Source organism: Notolepis coatsorum (genome assembly GCF_963971535.1).
Source record: "Notolepis coatsorum genome assembly, chromosome: 18".
In the NCBI taxonomy this organism is placed as follows: Eukaryota; Metazoa; Chordata; class Actinopteri; order Aulopiformes; family Paralepididae; genus Notolepis; species Notolepis coatsorum.
This window is the reverse complement of record NC_140182.1, coordinates 4617999-4643266: the sequence shown is the minus strand read 5'-3', so window position 1 is coordinate 4643266 and position 25268 is coordinate 4617999. Positions and strand designations below refer to the sequence as shown.

Here is a 25268-nt window from a genome sequence, read left to right as displayed (position 1 = left end):
AAACATTCTAGTATAAAATATACAGTAAAAATATACAGAAATCTACAGAAGTGTAATCTAAAACCTTATTGATCCCCTTGGGGAGATGTTGGCATCAGGGCAGCCTGATGGAGGGGGGGGGGTACAGGTACAGGTATGGGCAGGGTGATAGTACAAAGACATAAATATAGGCGATGGAATTTGATCTGAATGTAAAATACGAGAAATAAATAGTGTAAACAATGTAGTTAACTCTGAATATAAAAATATGAGAAGAATAAACGGTGTAAACAAAGGTGCAAATGAGGCTCTGTATGCCCTATCAGTATTATACGTTACAAATAATAAATATAGGCAATAAAGAATTAGAATCTGAATATTATACTATGAGTCAAAGCAAACGGTACACAGGGTGTGCGGTACACGAGGTACCCTAACATTTAGGGCGCGTTCACACCTACGCTGTTCGGTCCGTTTTAAGTGAACCGTGGTCCCGTTAAATCAATAGTCTGTTTCGTTTTGGAGAGGTGTGTGAATGAATGAATGAAAACTTTATTTAACAGATTGCAGAATGGGTACAATACAGTACGGCTCAATACACACAATTGTTAAGGGGATGCAGACCAGAGAAAGACTTTCGTCTTGTTTACATCAGGGTCCCCATTTTCAATTCATATAGACATTTATGACATACACAACATACATGACATTTATGGCATAGGGACATATAGGTATTTAGTACTGATACATTTGTGACATAAGCGGTATTCAAATATACAGTACTGTTACCCCTAGATCCTGACAGAGTATATACATATGATAGGGAGGGGACTGTACATTAGGAGGGGGTGGGTGGGTGGGAGGGAATATATACATGCGGTGGGGAGGGAATATATACATACGGCGGGGAGGGAATATATACATGCGGCGGGGAGGGAATATACATGCGGTGGGGAGGAGACTGTCTATTAGGAGGTGGTGGGGGTTTGGGCATTTACGGTGGCCAACACAAACCAAATAAATAAATAAATAAATATATAAATAAAACTATTGTGAGGCCCAAACAACAACCGAACCACGGCGGTCCTCTTGAAAAGTTGGGACTCGGTCCGTTTCAAAAAGTGGAGCACGGTTACGTTTAGCTGTTGGTGTGTGAACAACGCAATCCAACTATAGAACCTGATCCAGTGGGTCAGACGTTCCTCTGTGCGCCGCAGTACTTTCTCAAGATTGGAAATGTAAAACGTGTACCGCGGATGTCTCGTTGTTATTACTAGTAGCTGACTGACGACTCGTCCGATTCTCCCGTCCGCTCAGGTGCACATCCAGAACTCCACGCTGGCGGGGGGCGTGGCCGTGGGCACGGCGGCAGAGTTCATGCTGATGCCCTACGGGTCCCTGATCGTGGGCTTCTGCTGCGGCATCATCTCCACGCTGGGCTACATCTACATCACGGTAACGGAGCCCCTCCCCCCCCCCCCACTCAGAGCCCCACCCTCTCCCACTCAGAGCCCCTCCCTCCCCCACTCAGAGCCCCTCCCCCACCCTGTTACATCTACATCACGGTAACGGAGCCCCCTCCCCCACCCCACTCAGAGCCCCCCCCCCCTCCCCCACCCCACTCAGAGCCCCTCCCCTCCCCCACCCCACTCAGAGCCCCCCCTCCCCCACCCCACTCAGAGCCCCTCCCTCCCCCCACCCCACTCAGAGCCCCCCCCTCCCCCACCCCAGTCAGAGCCCCTCCCCCACCCCAGTCAGAGCCCCCTCCCCCCCCCCCCCCACTCAGAGCCCCCCCCTCCCCCACCCCACTCAGAGCCCCCTCCCCCCCCCCCACTCAGAGCCCCCCCTCCCCCACCCCAGTCAGAGCCCCCTCCCCCCCCCCCCACTCAGAGCCCCCCCCTCCCCCACCCCACTCAGAGCCCCTCCCCTCCCCCACCCCACTCAGAGCCCCCCCCTCCCCACCCCACTCAGAGCCCCCTCCCTCCCACACCCCACTCAGAGCCCCTCCCCTCCCCCACCCCACTCAGAGCCCCTCCCCTCCCCCACTCAGAGCCCCCCCCCCCCACCCCACTCAGAGCCCCCCCTCCCCCACCCCACTCAGAGCCCCCCCTCCCCCACCCCACTCAGAGCCCCTCCCCTCCCCACCCCACTCAGAGCCCCCCCCTCCCCCACCCCACTCAGAGCCCCCCCTCCCCCACCCCACTCAGAGCCCCCCCCTCCCCACCCCACTCAGAGCCCCCCCTCCCCCACCCCACTCAGAGCCCCCCTCCCCTCCCCCACTCAGAGTCCCCCCCTCCCCTCCCCACTCAGAGCCCCCCTCCCCTCCCCCCACTCAGAGCCCCTCCCCCCCCCCCACTCAGAGCCCCCCCCCTCCCCACCCCACTCAGAGCCCCCCCTCCCCACCCCACTCAGAGCCCCCCCCCCCTCCCCCACCCCACTCAGAGCCCCCCCCCCCACCCCACTCAGAGCCCCCCCCCCACCCCACTCAGAGCCCCCCCCTCCCCCACCCCACTCAGAGCCCCTCCCCCCCCCACCCCACTCAGAGCCCCCCCCCCACCCCACTCAGAGCCCCCCCTCCCCCCACCCCACTCAGAGCCCCTCCCCCCCCCACCCCACTCAGAGCCCCCCCCTCCCCCACCCCACTCAGAGCCCCTCCCCCCCCCCACCCCACTCAGAGCCCCCCCCCACCCCACTCAGAGCCCTCCCCCCCCCCCACCCCACTCAGAGCCCCCCCCCCACCCCACTCAGAGCCCCCCCTCCCCCACCCCACTCAGAGCCCCCCCCCCACCCCACTCAGAGCCCCCCCCTCCCCCACCCCACTCAGAGCCCCTCCCTCCCCACCCCACTCAGAGCCCCTCCCTCCCCCACCCCACTCAGAGTCCCCCCTCCCCCACTCAGAGCCCCCCCCCCTCCCCCACCCCTCTCAGAGCCCCTCCCCCACCCCGTTACATCACGGTAACGGAGCCCCCCCTCCCACTCAGAGCCCCTCCCTCCCACACCCACTCAGAGCCCCTCCCCTCCCCCACCCCGTTACATCACGGTAACGGAGCCCCCCTCCCCCACCCCACTCAGAGCCCTCCCCCCCCTGTTACATCTACATCACGGTAACGGAGCCCCCCTCCCCCACCCCACTCAGAGCCCCCCCTCCCCCACCCCACTCAGAGCCCCCCCCTCCCCCACCCCACTCAGAGCCCCTCCCCCCCCACCCCACTCAGAGCCCCCCCCCTCCTCCACCCCCTAAGAGCCCCCCCCCCTCCCCCTCCCCCACTCAGAGCCCCCCCCTCCCCCTCCCCACTCAGAGCCCCTCCCTCCCACACCCCACTCAGAGCCCCTCCCTCCCCCACCCCACTCAGAGCCCCCCCCCTCCCCCCCCCACTCAGAGCCCCTCCCCCACCCTGTTACATCTACATCACGGTAACCGAGCCCCCCCCCCCCCCCCACCCCACTCAGATGAAAATAAGGGCACTTTTTTTTACGAGGCTCAAAAAGGGCAGGTGCTCAAGCACCCCTCCCTTGGGCTCTATGTGTGCCCGTGCCCGACTGGCGTGTAGACATGACTGGTCCACATGTATGTGCCTGACCCTCTCACGTCCCACAGCCCTTCATGGAGAAGTACCTGAAGATCCAGGACACGTGTGGAGTCCACAACCTCCACGCCATGCCAGGGGTCATAGGTGGCATCGTGGGCGCCGTCACTGCGGCAGCTGCCAGTACATCCGTCTACGGCGCTGAGGGGTAAAGTATAGTCTACTTCCTTGTTTTATTTTTATTTTTTTATAATTTTTTTTTTCATTTTCAACCAGCACGGATACATACAGGATATGGTCAGTGTCAAACAGAGAGACATCCACTTTGGTTCTTTCCCCCCCCCCCCCACCCCCACTCCCTCCCACCCGTTCCCTCCCACCAGCCCACCCCCCCCCCCCCCTCCCAGGTTCAACTCAGACTCACATTAGGCAAACACTAAACTAACAGAAATAAGTAAAATGCAAACGTAACAAAACAAAAACAAAAACACATTCACATCTTCAACTTGCCCCGAGGTCTCAACATAGTCTCATAGAGTCAACTATGGAAGTGTACCCATCCTTTCATTCTCCATATACGTCAAAAAGGGTTGCCATGTCTTATAGAATCTATCCGTAGAGCCTCCTAAGGTGCATCTCATCTTTTCCAAGTGCAGGAGCCCCATTACCTCTCTGGTCCATTGGACATGTGTGGGAGAGGCCTCCTGCTTCCACATCATAAGTATTAAACGCCGAGCAATTAGGGTAGAAAAAGCAATGATTTTCGAGTGTTTTATGTGAATATGCATATCCTCTGGTGCCACTCCAAAGATTGCGATTATAGGGGAAGGGTACATTTTGGTTCCAAATATTACAGAAAAAGTATCAAATATAGATGTCCAGTAAGTTATATAAATTTGGAACAAGTCCAGAATGTATGAATGAGAGAACCCGTCATCGTCTTGCACCTGTTGCACAGAGGATCTGTCCCTGGATAAAACTTAGCCAACTTCTCCTTTGAGAAATGCAGACGGTGGTGTAACACCTTAAACTGTATAGGAGCCCATGTCTGGCACATATTGAGGAAGAGTGAACGTTCCGGAGAATAGATTGCCATTGTTCATCCGAAAATTCTACAGACAGATCATCCTCCCAATGTGATTTGATAATAGTGAGAGAGGGGGGAATGTATAGGGTCGACCACATATCGTACAATACTCCGATCGCTCCCCTTCTGTATACATTAACATCTAGAAATTCATCTAAAGTTGTTTTTTCAGGCATGTTGGGAAATTGAGGACATCTGTTGAGTCTACTTCCTTGTTAACCAACAGCTGTTGCAGTTGTGCTGAGTTCTGATGTGGTTATTGTTGTGATCCAACCACCGCTGGATGCTCTGTGCATCTTCAGAAACCTTCTAGTAGTAGATAGAAAATTACAATACATACCTTAACACAATGTGATGACTTCACTGTTTATCTTTTTCAAATGTCTTTCACATATTTTTATATTCAGAGTTAATTATATTGTTTACACTGTTTGTTTTTCTAATATGTTTATATTCAGAGTTAATTATATTGTTTACACTTAATTTTTTCAAAAAAATTATATTCATTTTTATATTCATATTTGATTGCCTATATTTATATCTTTCTATTATTACCCTGCCCATACCTGTACCCCCCCTCCCCCCTCCCCCGTGCTGCTATGACGCCCGAATTTCCCCCAAGGGGATCAATAAAGGAATATCTTAATTTAGGAGACATTTACACACATTTGAGGGAAATAATAAGAAAGGTAAGAAGAATAAGATATTTGTAAATATCTGCGTCCAGATTATAAACTTTTTAATTTCTTAACCAGCATCAAACGTTGTTTTCAACTTTAACTTCAAATTTTTACTTTATTTTCCTTTCGGAACTTCCTTTGTGCTTCAGTGGTTAAAAGACAAACATACAGTCACAATACATAGACACTCACCACTATAAAAAAAAAAAACACCAGCTTCGTTAAACTACAGTAAAAAAGACCACTATCAAAAAACACCAACTACATTAAAACTACAGTACTTAAAGCATGATATATTAAAATCCATTTGAAGCAGTTCTATATGTATATGAATAATAAATAAAAGTAATACAGGTGATATGTGTCCATCAGGTGGAAGGGGAGTCTATTTTTTAAGTAGTCCTTTGGGGGGGGGGGGGGGGGGGGGGGGCAGTCCGGCCCCCACCAGACCTATGTGTTCAGCAGTCTGATGGAGGTTGGCACGAAGCTACCTAAGCCCCCCTTTTTTTTTTCTTTTTTTTTTCTCCCATCCCACTGTTAGTCGTTATGCCAATTCCCAACCCCCTTCCTGGTTGTTGCGCACTCCCCCCTACTGTTGGTCCGGGAGGCCGGAGACTGTCACATGCTTTCCTCCGACGCATGTGCAGCCAGCCGGCAGCCAGCCTGGCAGCGCAGATTCTCACCGGGGAGAGTGTAACGTGTGGGAGGCCGCACTACCTCTCTCCAGATCCTAGCCTCGCTGTGCAGGCGCCCCGACCGAACTGTAGGGGTCGCTGTCCACAACGCCAAGGACACACCAATCAGCTTTTCCCACCCCTAACACTGCCAATTGTGTTAGTATGAGCCGAGAGCTGGACTCGAACCCAGCGTCTCCAGCGTTGATGGCGAGCGCCTTGCCCACTACACCACCTAGCCACCCCAACTAAGCCCCTTTTATTCAGTGTTGAAGCTCTGTGTCGACGGCCTGAGGGGCATTAGGTTGTAATGATGGGTGTGAAGGGTGTGCGTGTTGCCCCCCCACTATTTGAGAGGCCTTCTTAACTGTCCGTTTCTTGTTGAAGGTTGACCAACACCTTCGACTTCGAGGGCAGGTTTAAGGACGTGACGCCGGCCCTGCAAGGAGGCTACCAGGCTGCCGGCCTGTGCGTGGCGCTCTGCTTCGGTGTGGGAGGAGGGATCCTCGTCGGTGAGAAGAACATCCTGTCAAACACGGGGTTATCTGAGGGCAGTTAAAAAGTCTTTACAAGTCTTTTTTTTTGTGTTTTATTTTTTTATTATTTTTTAAACATAACATAAAATTAGATATACAAGCATTAATTAACAGTACACATCCAATGAAATCACCATTTAAATAAATGTAGTATACGAGATATACACCTAATACTTGCTATCTAATACCCTACACCAGTGTTCGAATTATGAGGGGGCCAATGGGGGCTCAGCCCCCATAGCTAGAGTCTGAGCCCCCATAGTCAAGACCCCCTGTGGGGGTCTCTCAAAAAAAATTTTTTTTTTGTACGAATTAGTATTATTTATGTTACCTAAATAAATTGTTAATAGATCATATTTTTCTTTTCAGTTTTTAAAAGAACTGAGTAATTAATGTTGTGGAATAGGCTGCATTTCACCTCCAAGCCGATATGCGTCGCCCATGAGCGTCGCCCATAAGTTTAACGCTACTGCAACCTAGTGAAGAAGAAGCAGCAAGCAGCTGCTGTAAACAGAAGGCTGCCGGTCCGTGTCCTGCAACTGAAAACATAAACACTAAACAGTACGCCACATGCAGCCAAAAAAAAGGCTCAACCTGCCGCAAGGCTGTACAAAGCTGGACAGCTTTGGTTTTATAAAAAGGCCAAAAACTGACGCTGTTAGTGCAGCAGCTAGCAGCGCTACTGTCACTGAAGTTGACACTGCTAGTGCTAGTACTAGTGTTAGCTCTGCTGCTCCTGTGCGCAGTGCACCTGTTATTGTTACCGCGCCGGTTGGCGTCTAGTTTTTTACCAAACGGTTCGTGCGTTTTGCGAATCTGATTGGCCACGCACGTTTCTGGTCATGTGACATGTGCGCCCAATTGCGTGACAAGCAGTGTCTTAGCCCATTTCCGCATCGAACAGCCTGCAAACGACCTAACGCCTAGTTTATCACTGGTTAAGCTTAGGCGACTCTTTCGCAGTTGGTTAAGGTTAGAGTTTGGAATCAGGGCTGGCGTTGGGCGCACATGTCACATGACCAGAAACGTCAGTGGCCAATCAGATTAGCAAAACACACAAACCGCTTGGTAAAAGTAATGACGCCGCCAGCCTGCCACTGCCAGACCCGAGTCTCCACCACTAGACCTGGACTGTGCTGCTACTCAACCACCACAATGCTGGGGTCCGAGTCAGTGGAACTTTTGGAAAAATAAATATAGCTGGTTATTTGCCAAGGAGGGATGCATTGGCTGCCTTCCATGTAAAAACGTCAAGACATTGTTAAATAAATCATTTGGAGCCCATTTGGCAGAGCAGTGGATGAATGGGACTGTGACTAGCTCTCAGAGCAAGAAGTTGAGGAAGAAAATATACTTGCACAGAGCACAGTGATAGCATTGCTCATGATGTGGCGGCTGTAGCTCAGGAGGTAGTGCTAGTCGTCACTACTCGCTTTGGATAAAAGAGGTCAGTGGTTTGAATCCCGGCTCTTCCAGTCTGCATGTCGGTGACATGCTGCAGTAGTTACTTTTCTTCTTGTTGTTCTAAGAAGATGCTGCTACTTCTAATTTATTTTTCATTCAGTTCTTGATTACCTGTGCACATTTGTTTATAACATTATTTATTTTGATTTATACAAGTATTTATTTCATGTTCATTTTATTATCAGATGATAATGTTACTTACTGTATCCTGATAAATGCTGCTGTTGTGCCATACAACTATTTATTTTCCATTCGATTATTTTGTTAGTTTTTTATTTATAAGTGCAGAGACAAATAAATGTTAATTCAAGTTCATACATTTTGTCTCATTTTTCAAATTAAATTGTTGTATTTTATCAGATGCAAAATGCAAATAAGTAAATATGGCATTATATATCAGAGGTGAGTAAGAAAATGAACAAATATTGATGGTTAAGAATGAGACTGAATAATGACATCACACAATAGTCTTATGATTAGACTGTTGTGTGATGTCATTATTACTTAGTTAGACTAATCCTAATGAGATATTCCTCTAAATATGACTTCGAAAACAGCCACAATTTCAGTAAAAAAATTGTAAAAAAATTAAATTCAGGGGGCCCCCATAGCTCTCAGGTGATAATTCGAACCCTGCCCTACACACATATGCTCTCGCTCACTCCCCCCCCCCCCCCCCGGACCCCCACTTGGATAATCCATCCATTATCATTCGCTCCTAACCAGGCACTACACTTCATATGCTAGCTTTTATTCTCTCCACCACTTCTAACCACATTGCAATTTTGGTTTCACTGACACCTAAAATTCTTGCTGTAGATATTTCTAGATAAATCACATCGAGATAGGTAAGAACCCAAACCTTCCGGCACATTTTTTCCGGTTGAAACCATCGTGATGCTATCAGCTTTTTAGCCACTGTGATACCAGATAAAACCAATCTCTTTAGCTGTATAGGGGCTGCAAACTCAAAAACATCATTCAACAGCAATACAGAGGGGTGTACAGGTATATTCAGTATTAAGAAATTTGATAATTGCTGGGCCACTTATTTCCAGAATATCTTAACTGGTGGGCAATCCCAGTACATGTGCATAAGTCTTTACACGTCTTAAGAGTCGGATGTGGTTGTGCTCTCAGGCTGTGTCCTCAGGTTACCTATCTGGGGGGACCCTGCTGACGGCCATTGCTTTGACGACGAGCGCTACTGGGAGGTAGGAGACAAATCAAAGCTTTTAAATTTAAGATACGATAAGATATTCCTTTTTATCGAGCCCCTTAGGGAAATAGGAAATAGGAAAGTAGATTATGAGGAACCATCATCGTCTCATAAGTATTTGTTGCCCTGCTCAATGGTTGACAAGTGGAATGAATTAATTAATTAATGAGTTGTTTATTGAATAGTTTCGGATTGGATGAAGTGAGAACGGGATACCAGAACATGTATTTCCTGTTTACTGCAGAGCGGAGGGACTGAGAGACCCATGTTACTGACCAGACACTCTATATCAGTGATGGCTGTTTACTGCAGAGTGGAGGGACTGAGAGACCCATGTTACTGACCAGACACTCTATATCAGTGATGGCTGTTTACTACAGAGTGGAGGGACTGGGAGACCCATGTTACTGACCAGACACTATATCAGTGATGTCTGTTTACTGCAGAGTGGAGGAACTGGGAGACCCATGTTACTGACCAGACACTATATCAGTGATGTCTGTTTACTGCAGAGTGGAGGAACTGGGAGACCCATGTTACTGACCAGACACTCTATATCAGTGATGGCTGTTTACTGCAGAGTGGAGGGACTGAGAGACCCATGTTACTGACCAGACACTCTATATCAGTGATGGCTGTTTACTGCAGAGTGGAGGGACTGAGAGACCCATGTTACTGACCAGACACTCTATATCAGTGATGTCTGTTTACTGCAGAGCGGAGGGACTGAGAGACCCATGTTACTGACCAGACACTCTATATCAGTGATGACTGTTTACTGCAGAGTGGAGGGACTGGGAGACCCACGTTACTGACCAGACACTCTATATCAGTGATGACTGTTTACTGCAGAGTGGAGGGACTGGGAGACCCATGTTACTGACCAGACACTCTATATCAGTGATGGCTGTTTACTGCAGAGCAGGAGGGACTGGGAGACCCATGTTACTGACCAGACACTCTGTATCAGTGATGGCTGTTTACTGCAGAGCGGAGGGACTGGGAGACCCATGTTACTGACCAGACACTATATATCAGTGCTGACTGTTTACTGCAGAGTGGAGGGACTGGGAGACCCATGTTACTGACCAGACACTCTATATCAGTGATGGCTGTCAGAATGTAGAGCTACTTAACACTTATCTTAACAGAAAATACCACTTACAATCAAATTAATATGAATTAATATACAATCAAGTGGAACGGTGAACTTGACTGCCCGTGTTCCGTTTCTCAAAGTGAAGCTCACCGGTACCTTCAGTCGATACGGGCTTTTCTATGTTTTGATTTATGTAAATATGTAAATATGTTTATGTGACAGAGTTGGCTCTACTGTAACCCAAAGCCATCAAAGTGTCTTTTTGACTCCCTGCCCTCCTGACCTTGCCTTCCTATCGGATGACATACTGTACACACACACACACACACTCATCAATCCAACGCCTCTATTTACAGTAGTCTGCCTTGTCTCCACTAGCCAGGGACTAGCCGTACTGTGGCCTGCTGTCTGGCACACAGTGAGCGTCTCCATTGTCTTGAGAACATTTGCCAAAACCTGGCTGAAGAACCCCTTTCACAACCAGGCCAGACCTGCCAAGGCTGGCTGGGACTGTTGTATCATCAAGGTTTAGTTTGTGTACCACAGTTAGTGGTGTGTATTTAGAAAGGTTACCTAGCAACCAGAGAGTTTACAAGAAACACAATGGAGACACAACCCTAACCATATCATACCATGCTAGACCATGGCTAGCCCCAGCCACGCTGAACATGGCTAATGGAGACACAAACCCAACCATACCATACCATGCTAGACCATGGCTAGCCCCAGCCACGCTGAACATGGCTAATGGAGACACAAACCCAACCATACCATACCATGCTAGACCATGGCTAGCCCCAGCCAGGCTGAACATGGCTAATGGAGACACACACCCAACCATACCATACCATGCTAGACCATGGCTAGCCCCAGCCACGCTGAACATGGCTAATGGAGACACAAACCCAACCATACCATACCATGCTAGACCATGGCTAGCCCCAGCCAGGCTGAACATACAGTAGCTAATGGAGACACAAACCCAACAATACCACACCATTCTAGACCATGGCTAGCCCCAGCCACGCTGAACATGGCTAATGGAGACATGGCAACATGTCACTACTTTGTACCAAACTTCCTCATATTAGTGGTAATAGAACTCCATTTGCTTTTTAGTCAAGTCAAGTCAAGTCAGTTTTATTTTTGTATAGCACATTTACAAATGACTAAAAGCCAAACCAAAGTGCTTCACATGATAAAAACACATACAATGCAATAAAAATACACTGTAGTGACTGTACATAATTCACAAGGAACTCGTTGGGAATGGTAGTTCCCCCTGGACGATTTATAGGGTGGCACTTCCTGCCACCGGCATTCTTATTTACTGTCGACACGACTACGTCGACTTGTTGTTACGCTGATGATTAATAAAGGAATTAGGTTTAACTTCGAGACACCGCCTCCGACTCCTTCCTCTCAGCGCTACACTGGTGACCCCGACATTAGTCTCGAAGAAGTTTCCGAGACGGAGAATACGGCAAACATGGCAAACAACGCTGGTTTTCTCAGACTGCCTGAGTTTTGGGAGCAGTCGGCAGCTGCTTGGTTCGCCCAGGCGGAGGCGCAATTCGCCCTACGGGGAATCGTGGATGACGCCGCACAATACTTCCACGTCGTCTCGAGTCTGAACAACACTACGGCGGCGAGGACGGTAGGCTTCATTACCGCTCCACCGGCCCAGGATAGATATGAGGCGTTTAAGACGCACCTACTCAGGATTTTTGAGTTGTCACGTCTGAGCGGGCCCGACGCTTGCTGGATATACGTGGCTTGGGAGACAGCAAGCCGTCGGCGCATATGGAGATGATGCTGAACCTACTGGGCGCCGAGCAGCCGAACTTTTTATTTAAAGAGCTGTTCCTCAGACACATGCCGCCACGGGTACAGACGGCGCTTGCCAATACAAACATTGTGGATCCCCGTGCTCTGGCAGAGGAGGCAGACCGGTTCTACCTGGCCACGCAGCACTTGGCCCCAGAGGTGCTGGCCCCGACACGGGCGCACGTGCCCAGAGGGGGAGGGGCGAAGATGGAGAGAGGCGCCGCGGCCGACGGCAATAATGACACAGGCCTGTGTTATTTCCATGCACGCTTCGGCGCGAAAGCAACAAAGTGCCGCCCGCCTTGTACTTTTGTCAGGGCGGGAAACGCCAACACCTGCGCCCAGTAGTGGCCGTGAGCGCAGGTACGTCGAACAGGCTACTCTTCATTAAGGACACACTCTCTGGTCGAGAATTCCTCTGCGACACCGGAGCACAGAGGAGCGTCCTACCGGCGACGGTGGAGGACACCGCCGGCGGGGAGGGGGGTCCGCGACTGACGACCGCCAACGGTAACCCGATCCGCACCTACGGCACGAGGACCGTGGAGTTGTGTTTCGGGGGACAGCAGTTCACGTGGGAGTTTGTCACGGCCGACATCTCGTTCCCACTACTCGGGGCGGATTTCCTCTGCGCACATGGGCTCCTCGTGGACGTGAGGCACGGCCGCCTGGTAGACGCCCAGACATACGCTTCCTTGACTTGTGTGCGCAATGAAGTGGTATACAGCGGGCTGGCCAGCTCGCTCGCAGAAGGTGACGTGTACCAACGCCTACTGCGGGAGTTTCCCGGCTTGACACAGCCTACGTTCTCGGCCGCGACCACCAAACACGGGGTCGAGCATCACATCGAGACTCAAGGAGCTCCCGTGTACGCTAGGGCCCGCCGGCTCAACCCTGACAGACTAGCAGTCGCTAGGTCAGAGTTCGCCAACATGGAGAAGTTGGGGATTGTCCGACGCTCGGACAGCCCCTGGGCCTCGCCGCTGCACATCGTGCCCAAAGCGGACGGGGGATGGAGGCCGTGCGGGGACTACAGACGCCTCAACGATGCTACCACGCCAGACCGCTACCCGGTCCCCCACATCCAGGACTTCTCAGGGCACCTGGCGGGTAAGCTGTTCTTTTCGAAAGTAGACCTGGTACGCGGTTACCACCAAGTGCCGGTACACCCCTTGGACGTCCCGAAGACGGCGGTGGTAACACCCTTCGGTCTATTTGAGTTCCTACGGATGCCGTTCGGACTTAAGAACGCGGCACAGTCTTTCCAGAGGCTAATGGACTCGACGCTCAGAGACATGCCGTTTATTTTTGTCTACCTGGACGACATCCTCGTCGCCAGCTCCTCGCCCGAAGAGCACCTGGCGCACCTACGATGCCTCTTTACGAGGCTGGGCCGAAACGGCCTGATCATCAACCCGGCTAAGTGCCAGTTCGGGTTGACCTCCATACGGTTCCTCGGACACCTCATCGACAGGAGGGGGGCCGCCCCCCTCCCGTCGAAAGTGGAAGCCGTTTCCGCTTTCCCACGACCCCCGACGGCCCGGGCACTCAGGGAATTTCTCGGGATGGTGACGTTTTGTCACCGGTTCATCCCCCGGGCGGCCCACACCATGCGGCCGCTTTACGAGGCGCTGAAGGACAAGTCCCCCAACCAGCCTGTCGACTGGACGGCCGAGAGGACGGCAGCCTTCGCGGCCACCAAGGCGGCCCTGGCGGATGCAGCCATGTTGGCTCACCCGTCACCGGGGGCCCCGGTCGCCATTACCACCGACGCGTCAGACTACGCGGTGGGCGCGGTGCATGAACAATACGTTGACGGCGCCTGGCAACCGCTGGCGTTTTTCAGCCGTCAACTGACCCCCAGGGAGCGCAAGTACAGCGCATTTGACAGAGAGCTCCTAGGTCTCTGGTTGGCGGTGCGCCATTTTCGTTTCATGCTGGAGGGCCGGGAGTTTACGGCCTTCGTCGACCACAAACCACTCACGTTCTCCATGTCCAAGGTGGCTGAACCGTGGTCCGCGCGACAACAGCGCCAACTCTCGTACATTTCTGAGTACACGACAGACATACGGCATATCGCCGGGAAAGCCAACGTGGTCGCAGACTGCCTATCCAGGGTCGTCATCGGAGCTGTGCAACTGGGCCTCGACTACGTCGCCATGGGCTCGGAACAGGCCTCCGACCACGACATCCAGGCCCTCAGGACAGCGGATACCAGTCTGCGCCTCAGAGACGTCGCGATTGGCGGCTTGGGCGCGTCCCTGCTCTGTGACCTCTCCACCGGGCAACCCCGGCCGCTGGTCCCTATAGGCTGGCGCAGGCGGGCGTTCGAGGCTGTGCACGACCTGTCTCACCCCGGTAGGAAGCCTTCGAGCAGGTTGGTGTCACAGAAGTTTGTGTGGCCAGGGCTCAAGAAAGACGTGATGGCCTGGGTCGACGCGTGTGTGTCCTGCCAACGGGCTAAAGTGCACCGACATACCAAGGCCCCGCTTGTGACATTCGTGGTTCCCGAGAGGAGATTCGACCACGTCAATGTTGACCTCGTGGGCCCGCTTCCTTCCTCTCACGGGTTTACCTACCTGTTCACTATGGTGGACAGGACCACCCGATGGCCGGAAGCCGTTCCCCTCGCCTCGACGTCTTCTTCCGACGTGGCCCGCGCCTTTATCAGCACGTGGATCGCACGTTTCGGGACCCCGTCCGACCTCTCCTCCGACCGGGGCTCGCAGTTCACCTCAGAGCTCTGGAACGCGGTCGCCAGCGGCCTGGGGGTTAAGCTGCACCGTACAACCGCGTACCACCCGCAGGCCAACGGGCTATGCGAACGTTTCCACCGGTCCATGAAGGCGGCGCTGCGCGCGGGCCTGACGGACGGCAACTGGGTGGATAAGCTGCCGTGGGTCATGCTCGGACTTAGGAGCGCCCCCAAGGAAGACCTGCAGGCCTCGTCCGCGGAACTGTTATACGGCCAGACATTGCGCGTCCCGGGGGATTTCATTCCAGACGCGACAACCCCTTGGTCTGCGGCCAGCCAGCGTTCCACCCTGCGAGAAGCGGCTCAGACCTTCGCCCCGATTCCCACGTCGCAGCATGGTACCCCCGTTTCCCGGGTGCCGCGCAGCCTGCACACGGCGGAGTATGTTTTTGTTCGCCACGATGCGCACCGTGGGCCCCTACGCCCCCCTTACGATGGCCCGTTTAGGGTCCTGCGACACGGTAACAAGGACCTCATGGTCGACATGGGCGGTAGGACGGAGACCGTGTCAATAGACAGGATCAAGCCCGCTCACGTAGACGTTTCACAGCCTTTGGAGTTGGCCCTTCCCCCCCGCAGGGGTCGTCCGCCGTTGCCCCGGGTGCCACCGCCCACAGAGCCACCGGCAGCCTCACCGATGCCAGCGCCCCCGGGTGTCGGTGAGGGTACGGGCGCTTGCGACGCTTTCCCCTCTCCGCCCCCGGTTTTCCGCGCTCGCCGAGGCCGTTTCGTGCCCCCGGGTGTCGTGGACGGCGCGGGCGCTTATGCCACTCCGCCCTCCCCGCCCCCGGCTTTCCGCACACGCAGAGGCCGGGCAATTGTTCCCCCACGCCGGGGGGATTTTGACTATGGGTGAATTCTGGGGGGGCTTGTGTAGTGACTGTACATAATTCACAAGGAACTCGTTGGGAATGGTAGTTCCCCCCGGACGATTTATAGGGTGGCACTTCCTGCCACCGGCATTCTTATTTACTGTCGACACGACTACGTCGACTTGTTGTTACGCTGATGATTAATAAAGGAATTAGGTTTAACTTCGAGACACCGCCTCCGACTCCTTCCTCTCAGCGCTACAACACTAAGATTACAGAAAAAGGTATAGTACAGTACATTTAAGAAAGCAAGGGCAAAGTTCAATATAAAAAGAGACGGGAAAATTGGATAAAAAGTCCAGAGTAACAGCGGACGTCATGTGTAAGTGGCAGGCTAACTCTGGGCAAAGGCCGGGGAGAAGAGGTGTGTTTTGAGCAATGATTTTAAAACCTCTGGGCAGATCTTATGCCGGGGGGCAGCAGCACCAGCGAATAACCAGTAGTAATTTTTACGGCACTATTAGAACATTCAGTTCTCAAGATCCTATTTGACATGAGATCGTATTCGTAATTCGCCACGAAGAGTTAAATGTAAATGTTTCAAATGTCATCAGTTGTTGTTGTCCCTCTGAATGGTGATTTTATAAATGAATGTCCCCCACGCAGGTCCCCGACGACGAGGACAGCATTTCACCCGTCCTGGAATATAATAACCATATGCGCAACAAGGACATGTAAGTGTCTCTCTCTCTTCTCTCATCTGATCCGCAGCAGAACAATGGGATTCTTTTAGTCATGGTGGTAATAATGTTTTGCTACTCAGCAAGGTCCAGAGAGGCCTTTGTTCATCTGATATGTAACACCGCCAGTGTCCACAACGTGGCAGCACATCCCAAGTCACCATCCCCCCCCCCCCCCTAACGTTTCAGTGTAATTCATTTGAATTCATGCCCTTCTTTGGGCATAATGCACATCAACGGTATTGCTTACCGAGCGAGCAGGGCGGGGACACACTTTGATGACAATGGCGCCCTCTACAGCCTACATCTTAAATTCACATGCCGTAACTTACATGATGAATTGAAAATGGGGGGACCCTGATGATGTAAACAAGACGAAAGTCTTTCTCAGGTCTGCATCCCCTTAACAATTGTGTGTATTGAGCTGTACTGTATTGTACCCATTCTGCAATCTGTTAATTAATGTGTTCAATCAATCAATCAATCAATCAATCAATCAATCAATCATGTAGGCTGTAGGGCGCCATTGTCATCAAAGTGTGTGCGCCCGCTCCGCTCGCTCGGTGTGGACAGGGCTGAGTGGCCACGTCGTTCTGCGTTGCCGAGCTCACCTGCGGTTGTTTGTTGATGGGGGGGGGGGGGGGGGGGGGGGTGACCTTGAGTGACCTTGGAGGCGCTCACTTCGTCCACAATTGAAAGTGATACTGCCATCAGAATATAGGGGACTTCAAGAGGTTCCATGTTGTTTTGATTTGGGTGTCATCATCACCCACCTATTTCAGATTAGATTAGATTAAAATGTATCGTCATTATGCAGCACAAGTACAGTACAAAACGAAAAGAGGGTTGACATCCAACCAGAGTGCAAATACAGTAGCAGTAAAATGCAACAGTAATATACAACGTACAGGTGATTAAACTGGGTATAAAATATATACATGAGTACTACTGAGTAATAGTGCTAATCAGATGTATGTGCATAGTTGTAGTATTAATATATACAGGTATAAAGACACTATGGTAGTAAGTCGTACTGGCCAGCAGCGTAACTAGTACGAGTAGGTAAGGGACATGTACAGATATAGATATAGTATCTACAGATATGTAACAAGGATTATATGCAGGTCTGTACAGACAGATGTGGATAGAGATATATATACGGTAAGAATAAATATATATACGGTATATACAGCATTGTTGTACATGCTATCATACAGAGATAGGGGTTATATGCAGGTGTATAAGTAGGTATATAGAAGGATTATATGCAGGTATATTCAGACAGATATGGATCCACTATGCGGTAAATATAAATATTTAGATGTATATATACGGTATATACAGCATTATTCTACATGCTATCATACAGAGTTATATGGATGATTATTATCATCTGGGGGGGCCGCAAAATATCATCCAGCGGGCCGCAATTGGCCCGCGGGCCGCGAGTTTGAGACCCCTGTCTTAGACTGAAGCTCATTTAGCCTCGACATCATACTCATGTTCATCGATACACATTCTCTGTAAACATTCATTGGAAGTAATTATCTCTCGCTCAAGATATAGCGTGTGTAGCTCTGTCAAATTGACACCGAACGTAATGGCCGTCGGCGGTTTGTGTGTATCAGTTTCAACGTTACATAATAACACCGCACTCCTGTTTGCAGAGTGGAAACGAATTTCGGCGTGGAGCAGAGCTGACTCTAGATCCTGATTCTGAGGTCCTCACGTTCCACTGGCCGTCCTCTTCCTCACGTTCCACTGGCCTTCCTCTTCATCACGTTCCACTGGCCTTCTTTCTCCTCACGTTCCACTGGCCGTCCTCTTCCTCACGTTCCACTGGCCTTCCTCTTCATCACGTTCCACTGGCCTTCCATCCTGTACGTTCTGCTTCTAGGATGGGGACATCCTCTCACGTGTGAAGATGAACAACAGTCTATAGTCCTCCTGTGGTTTCTTTTGTACACAGTAGAGATTTGCCATATAAATACTGTAGTGATTTATACTAGTGCTTCTGTGGTCTTTTCATTCATGGGTATAGATTTAAAGGTAAGTACAGTGATACAGGTATAAAGACAACTATGGTAGTAATTCATACTGGTAGTGTTAATATGTACAGTGATACAGGTATAAAGACAACTATGGTAGTAATTCATACTGGTAGTGTTAATATGTACAGTGATACAGGTATAAAGACAACTATGGTAGTAAGTCATACTGGTAGTGTTAATATGTACAGTGATACAGGTATAAAGACAACTATGGTAGTAATTCATACTGGTAGTGTTAATATGTACAGTGATACAGGTATAAAGACAACTATGGTAGTAATTCATACTGGTAGTGTTAATATGTACAGTGATACAGGTATAAAGACAACTATGGTAGTAAGTCATACTGGTAGTGTTAATATGTACAGTGATACAGGTATAAAGACACTATGGTAGTAAGTCATACTGGTAGTGTTAATATGTACAGTAATACAGGTATAAAGACACTATGGTAGTAATTCATATACTGGTAGTGTTAATATGTACAGTGATACAGGTATAAAGACACTATGGTAGTAAGTAGGGATGTCCGATATTATCGGCCTACCGATATTGGCATTAAAATGTGATATCGGAAAATATCTGTATCGGTTTTTAAAAAAAATCTTTTTTATTTTATTTTATTTTAATTTTTTACATTTCTATAACCTTTATTTACCCAGGCAAGCAAGTAAGAACAAATTCAGATTTTATTTATTGTCAAAAGTATGCATAATGTTGTGTTAATTCCACAACAAGAGATATGTAATGTTAATTACCTGAAATTATTCAGTTTTGGGGGGGGGGAAACCCTGCATATATCGGTATCGGTTGATATCGGTATCGGAAATTAAGAGTTGGACAATATCGGTATATCGGTATCGGTAAAAAAGACAATATCGAGCATCCCTATAGTAAGTCATACTGGTAGTGTTAATATGTACATTGATACAGGTATAAAGACACTAATACCTGGTAGTAATTCATACTGGCCAGCAGCGTAACTAGTAAGAGTAGGTAAGGGATATGTACAGATATAGATGTACAGATATAGACAGTAGTATATACGTTTAGGATTATATGCAGGTATGTACAGACAGATGTGGATAATATACAGTATATAGATAGGATTTCTTTTTAAATATATGGTATATACAGCATTATTGTACATGCTATCTGGTCAGACAAAAATAAACATATCAAACCAAATGATGGACGCATCCTGCATCCAGGATTTAAAGGAAGGCGAGGTCAATGACATCATCAGAATGGCGACAAAAGGACGTTTTCCCTTGTTGTCGGAGACTCGTGTGAGATTCAAGGTTGTTTTGTAACTTACGTCTTTCGACCCACTTTGGTTCATTTAATTTGAATTGCACTTTATAAAGATTTCTGAAGCTCTCATTGTCTTAAAATGTTGAACCTGGTTAGAATCAGGCTTGTTTGTCACATCTGTTAATAATAATAATAATAATAATAATAGATCAAATTTATATTTGAGGAATGTGTATGTAAAGAGGCGTAAACTACTGTAGGTGAAGTTTAATTATCCTCTCTTTACTACCCACAGCGGTAAACAAAATGTAATCCCTACCCACCTTCAAAACCGCTCTCAAAGAGCACCTACGGGAGGCTGCAATTCGAAACTAGCCCCGGTAAATATCCATCCCCCCCACCCACCCAACCCCCTCAAATGTACAGTTTCTTCCCCCTCAAATGTATATACTCTCTTTTAGAAACTCTGTCTCTCAAACAGTAGGCCTACTGTATATTTTTATATCTTGTATGTCATAACTTAAATGTCTGGATGTAACAGTACTGTATATCTGTATGTCGTGTAAGTCATATTATGTTATGATGAATTGAAAATGGGGGACCCTGATGTAAACAAGACGAAAGTCTCTCTGGTCTGCATCCCCTTAACAATTGTGTGTATTGAGCTGTACTGTATTGTACCCATTCTGCAATCTGTTAATTAAAGTTTTCAATCAGTCTTGACTTAAACTGTAGGCAGACAAAAATGGGTTTAATCCCTCTGTTACATGTATATTATGTATATTTGAGGTCAATGTATCTTTTCCTTGTATTTATGTGATGATGGCCTACTGTCTATGTGGGTTTATTCCTGTGTGCTATGAATTTATTTAGGGTTTTCTCTTGTGAGCTGTCAATCACCAGACACCAGTTGATTGCCATGCGGCATGGCAGGTGTGTGGGCTTGATTGGCACCTGATTGGTGTCAGGTGTGCCGTGCCTTTAAGCGGGCTTGGTTTCCTGTGTTCAGATGCTTGTTCATTTCACGTTGCCTTCAGTAGTAGAGGAGTGTCTTGAGTGTTTCTATGTGTTTCTCTCTGAAGTGCTTTTGTTTTCCCGCTTCTTTTCAACTGCTAGGCAGTGGTGGTTGTTTTAGGGGTCCCCCCCCCCCCCGCCATTTCTTTTATCCTGGTGTTTTGTGTTTTCAGTCGCTTTTATTTTTATTTATTTTGGTGTTCTTTCCCCCCCTTTGTGTGCAAAACTAAATGTACTGATTCCATTATGTGTGCGCTGCTCCTTGGGGACACGTAGCTTTACCATTTGAATGAAAGAAAGGACTGAAATATGTTTTTATTCACGTATTACTTGTGCAAAGAGATAATTAATAATGTTGATAATATTAGTTCACTGTACATTTTCCAGGAAGACATTACGAATACGGTATTTAAAGTAATTATGAAATGAATAAATGTTTTGATTATACCTTTCCCGTTTAAAATGTTCATCTTATTTTACTTCACTGAGTTTTTCTCTTATAGATTAGATTGCATTAAAATGTATTGTCATCATCATACAGCACAAGTACGGTACAACGAAGAGGAGTTTGGCATCCAACCAGAGTGCAAATGTAACCGTAAAGTTCAACAGTGTACTGACACTGCCATCTAGTATATTGAAGGAAATATATGTGTGGAAATTAATTAGTTGATATTATATATTGCACAGGTTAGGGGCAACCTATTGCATAGGTTATATAATATATTATATCTGCAACATATACCAATATCAGGTATGTTGATATGAGGTATGTGCAGGGGTGTAAAGTACTTTGTTACAATACTTAAGTACTGTTTTTGGGGATTTGTACTTTACTCGAGTATTATTAGGTTTGTATACTTGTACTTTTACTCAATTACATTTCAGAGAAAGTACCTACAAAGTACACAGTACAAATCTTGCAGGTCCAACTATTTTAATTAGTATATTTGTTTCTCTGGACGAACTAACGTTAACGTTATTAATCCTGCGGCCGCGCTTTATTTAAAAACAGCCAATCAATGGAAAATGAACCCGCCCATACCCATGCTGATTGGTCCTTGACTAGACTAGAAAGGGGGATCTTTGATTAAACACCTGCTATCAGAAGAATACAGTCAGAAAAAAGGGTTTTACATTTAAAAGTAGAAACTTTTTGACTTTTACTCAAGTGTGTTTTTAGCCAGATACTCTGACTTTTACTTGAGTATGATTTTGAGACAGTACCCATACTTTCACTTAAGTATAATTTCTGGGTACTTTTTACACCCCTGGATATGTGATATTAGGTATGTTGATATGAGGTATGTGATATGAGGTATGTTGATATGAGGTATGTTGATATGAGGTATGTTGATATGAGGTATGTGATATGAGGTATGTTGATATGAGGTATGTTGATATGAGGTATGTTGATATGAGGTATGTGATATGATGAGGTATGTGATATGATGAGGTATGTTGATATGAGGTATGTGATATGAGGTATGTTGATATGAGGTATGTTGATATGATGAGGTATGTGATATGAGGTATGTTGATATGATGAGGTATGTTGATATGAGGTATGTGATATGATGAGGTATGTTGATATGATGAGGTATGTGATATGAGGTATGTTGATATGATGAGGTATGTTGATATGGGGTATGTGATATGATGAGGTATGTGATATGAGGTATGTTGATATGATGAGGTATGTTGATATGAGGTATGTGATATGAGGTATGTTGATATGATGAGGTATGTTGATATGAGGTATGTGATATGATGAGGTATGTGAGATGATGAGGTATGTGATATGATGAGGTATGTGATATGATGAGGTATGTGATATGATGAGGAATGTGATATGAGGTATGTGATATGATGAGGTATGTTGATATGAGGTATGTGATATGATGAGGTATGTTGATATGATGAGGTATGTGATATGATGAGGTATGTGAGATGATGAGGTATGTGATATGATGAGGTATGTTGATATGATGAGGTATGTGATATGATGAGGTATGTGAGATGATGAGGTATGTGAGATGATGAGGTATGTGATATGATGAGGTATGTTGATATGATGAGGTATGTGATATGATGAGGTATGTGAGATGATGAGGTATGTGATATGATGAGGTATGTTGATATGATGAGGTATGTGATATGATGAGGTATGTTGATATGATGAGGAATGTGATATGATGAGGTATGTGAGATGATGAGGTATGTGATATGATGAGGTATGTGAGATGATGAGGTATGTGATATGATGAGGTATGTGAGATGATGAGGTATGTTGATATGATGAGGTATGTGAGATGATGAGGTATGTGAGATGATGAGGTATGTTGATATGAGGTATGTGATATGATGAGGTATGTGATATGATGAGGTATGTGATATGAGGTATGTGAGATGATGAGGTATGTGATATGATGAGGTATGTGAGATGATGAGGTATGTGAGATGATGAGGTATGTGAGATGATGAGGTATGTTGATATGATGAGGTATGTGATAGGGCTGGGCGATATGACGATATTATATAAATATCGGGTACAGTTCATTAACAATACACTTTTTAAACGTATCGTGGATATCGTGATGTTTTGCCCAAGAGACTTGTGTCGCGTCAATCTGGTCCACACGTTGACACTTTTGAACAGCGCCGCCCCACACACACACTAGTGCATCAAAAGTTACTACTTATGATTAACAAAGGCATTCGTTTTGTGGCATTAACGTTATATAGTTACACTTTCAATAACATCAGCGTATTTACATAGCAACGTCCGAGGTCGACCTAGATATAGCAAGCATTAGTCGTTCATATCTCAGCCCGTGCTGACTCAGTTGTGCCCATTCTGCGGTCTGTTAATAAAGTTTTCAATCAGACAGATGTATGGAAAGGCTTTTATTATAACATACGTTGCAGTAAAATCATTATGCCTCCAGTCGTTTAGTCATTCTGCGGAGCTAAAAGCTAAACGTCGGCCGCGGCGAGCTACCGCTGCCATTGTTGTTGTCATTGAGCTCTCCAATGGCGGAAGTAAAAAATGAATACGCGCTTGCCGATTGGTGCTAAGAACAGCAGGGCGGGTGCAAGCGATGTGACGTAATTGGCAGGACGCGACTGTCAATCAAAATGATTCTGTTTGCCGTCTGGATGAATGAAAACGTTATTAACAGATTGCAGCATGGGTACAATACAGTACAGCTCAATACAACAACAGTCAACAGTGGACTGGAGGATGCAGACCAGATAAAGACTTTTGTCTTGTTTACATCAGGGTCCCCCCATTTTCAATTCATCATATTTCATATCTAAATCATATAATATCTCATTGCTAAATATATGCAATATATAATCTAATAATCCAATAATCTAAATCTAATATATAATATAAAAATGCTAAATGCATGGGTATTTTATTTTGTCTTTAATGTTAGCTTGCAAACTCAAATACTGTCTTGGTAAGCCTCATAATGAATTGTTTGGGGAAAAAAAGAAAAACAATCGTGATGCGTATCGTGTATCGCCGAAAGGTCAGAAATATCGTGATATCATATTTAGGCCATATCGCCCAGCCCTAGTATGTGATATGATGAGGTATGTGAGATGATGAGGTATGTGATATGATGATGTATGTGATATGAGGTATGTGAGATGATGAGGTATGTGAGATGATGAGGTATGTTGATATGATGAGGAATGTGATATGATGAGGTATGTGAGATGATGAGGTATGTGATATGATGAGGTATGTGATATGAGGTATGTTGATATGAGGTATGTGAGATGATGAGGTATGTTGATATGATGAGGTATGTTGATATGAGGTATGTGAGATGATGAGGTATGTGATATGAATGAGGAATGTGATATGAGGTATGTTGATGATGAGGTATGTGATATGATGAGGTATGTGAGATGATGAGGAATGTGATATGAGTATGTTGATATGATGAGGTATGTGATATGATGAGGTATGTGAGATGATGAGGTATGTTGATATGATGAGGTATGTTGATATGATGAGGTATGTGATTATGATGAGGTATGTTGATATGAGGTATGTGAGATGATGAGGAATGTGATATGATGAGGTATGTGATATGATGAGGAATGTGATATGAGGTATGTTGATATGATGAGGTATGTGAGATGATGAGGTATGTGAGATGATGAGGTATGTGATATGAGGTATGTTGATATGAGGTATGTTGATATGAGGTATGTTGATATGAGGTATGTGAGATGATGAGGTATGTTGATATGAGGTATGTGATATGAGGTATGTTGATATGAGGTATGTTGATATGAGGTATGTGATATGATGAGGAATGTTGATATGAGGTATGTTGATATGAGGTAAGTTGATATGAGGTATGTGATATGATGAGGAATGTTGATATGAGGTATGTTGATATGAGGTATGTTGATATGAGGTATGTTGATATGAGGTATGTGAGATGATGAGGTATGTTGATATGAGGTATGTTGATATGAGGTAAGTGATATGATGAGGTATGTGATATGATGAGGTATGTGATATG

At 47.3% G+C, this 25268-nt stretch overlaps 1 protein-coding gene across 1 annotated transcript in view; it reads left to right on the top strand.

Annotated features, from left to right (window-relative positions):
• rhcgb (Rh family, C glycoprotein b) overlaps positions 1–21165 on the top strand; it is a 33170-nt gene extending 12005 nt beyond the window's left edge. Inside the window, exons 6-11 of the mRNA XM_084335594.1 lie at positions 1297–1434; positions 3578–3714; positions 6335–6459; positions 9088–9161; positions 16326–16393; positions 18067–21165. Of these exons, the coding sequence (XP_084191720.1) occupies positions 1297–1434; positions 3578–3714; positions 6335–6459; positions 9088–9161; positions 16326–16393; positions 18067–18100 (576 nt within the window). The 3' untranslated portion in view covers positions 18101–21165. The remainder of the gene's footprint in view (positions 1–1296; positions 1435–3577; positions 3715–6334; positions 6460–9087; positions 9162–16325; positions 16394–18066) is intronic.
• Positions 21166–25268: the final 4103 nt, after the last annotated feature.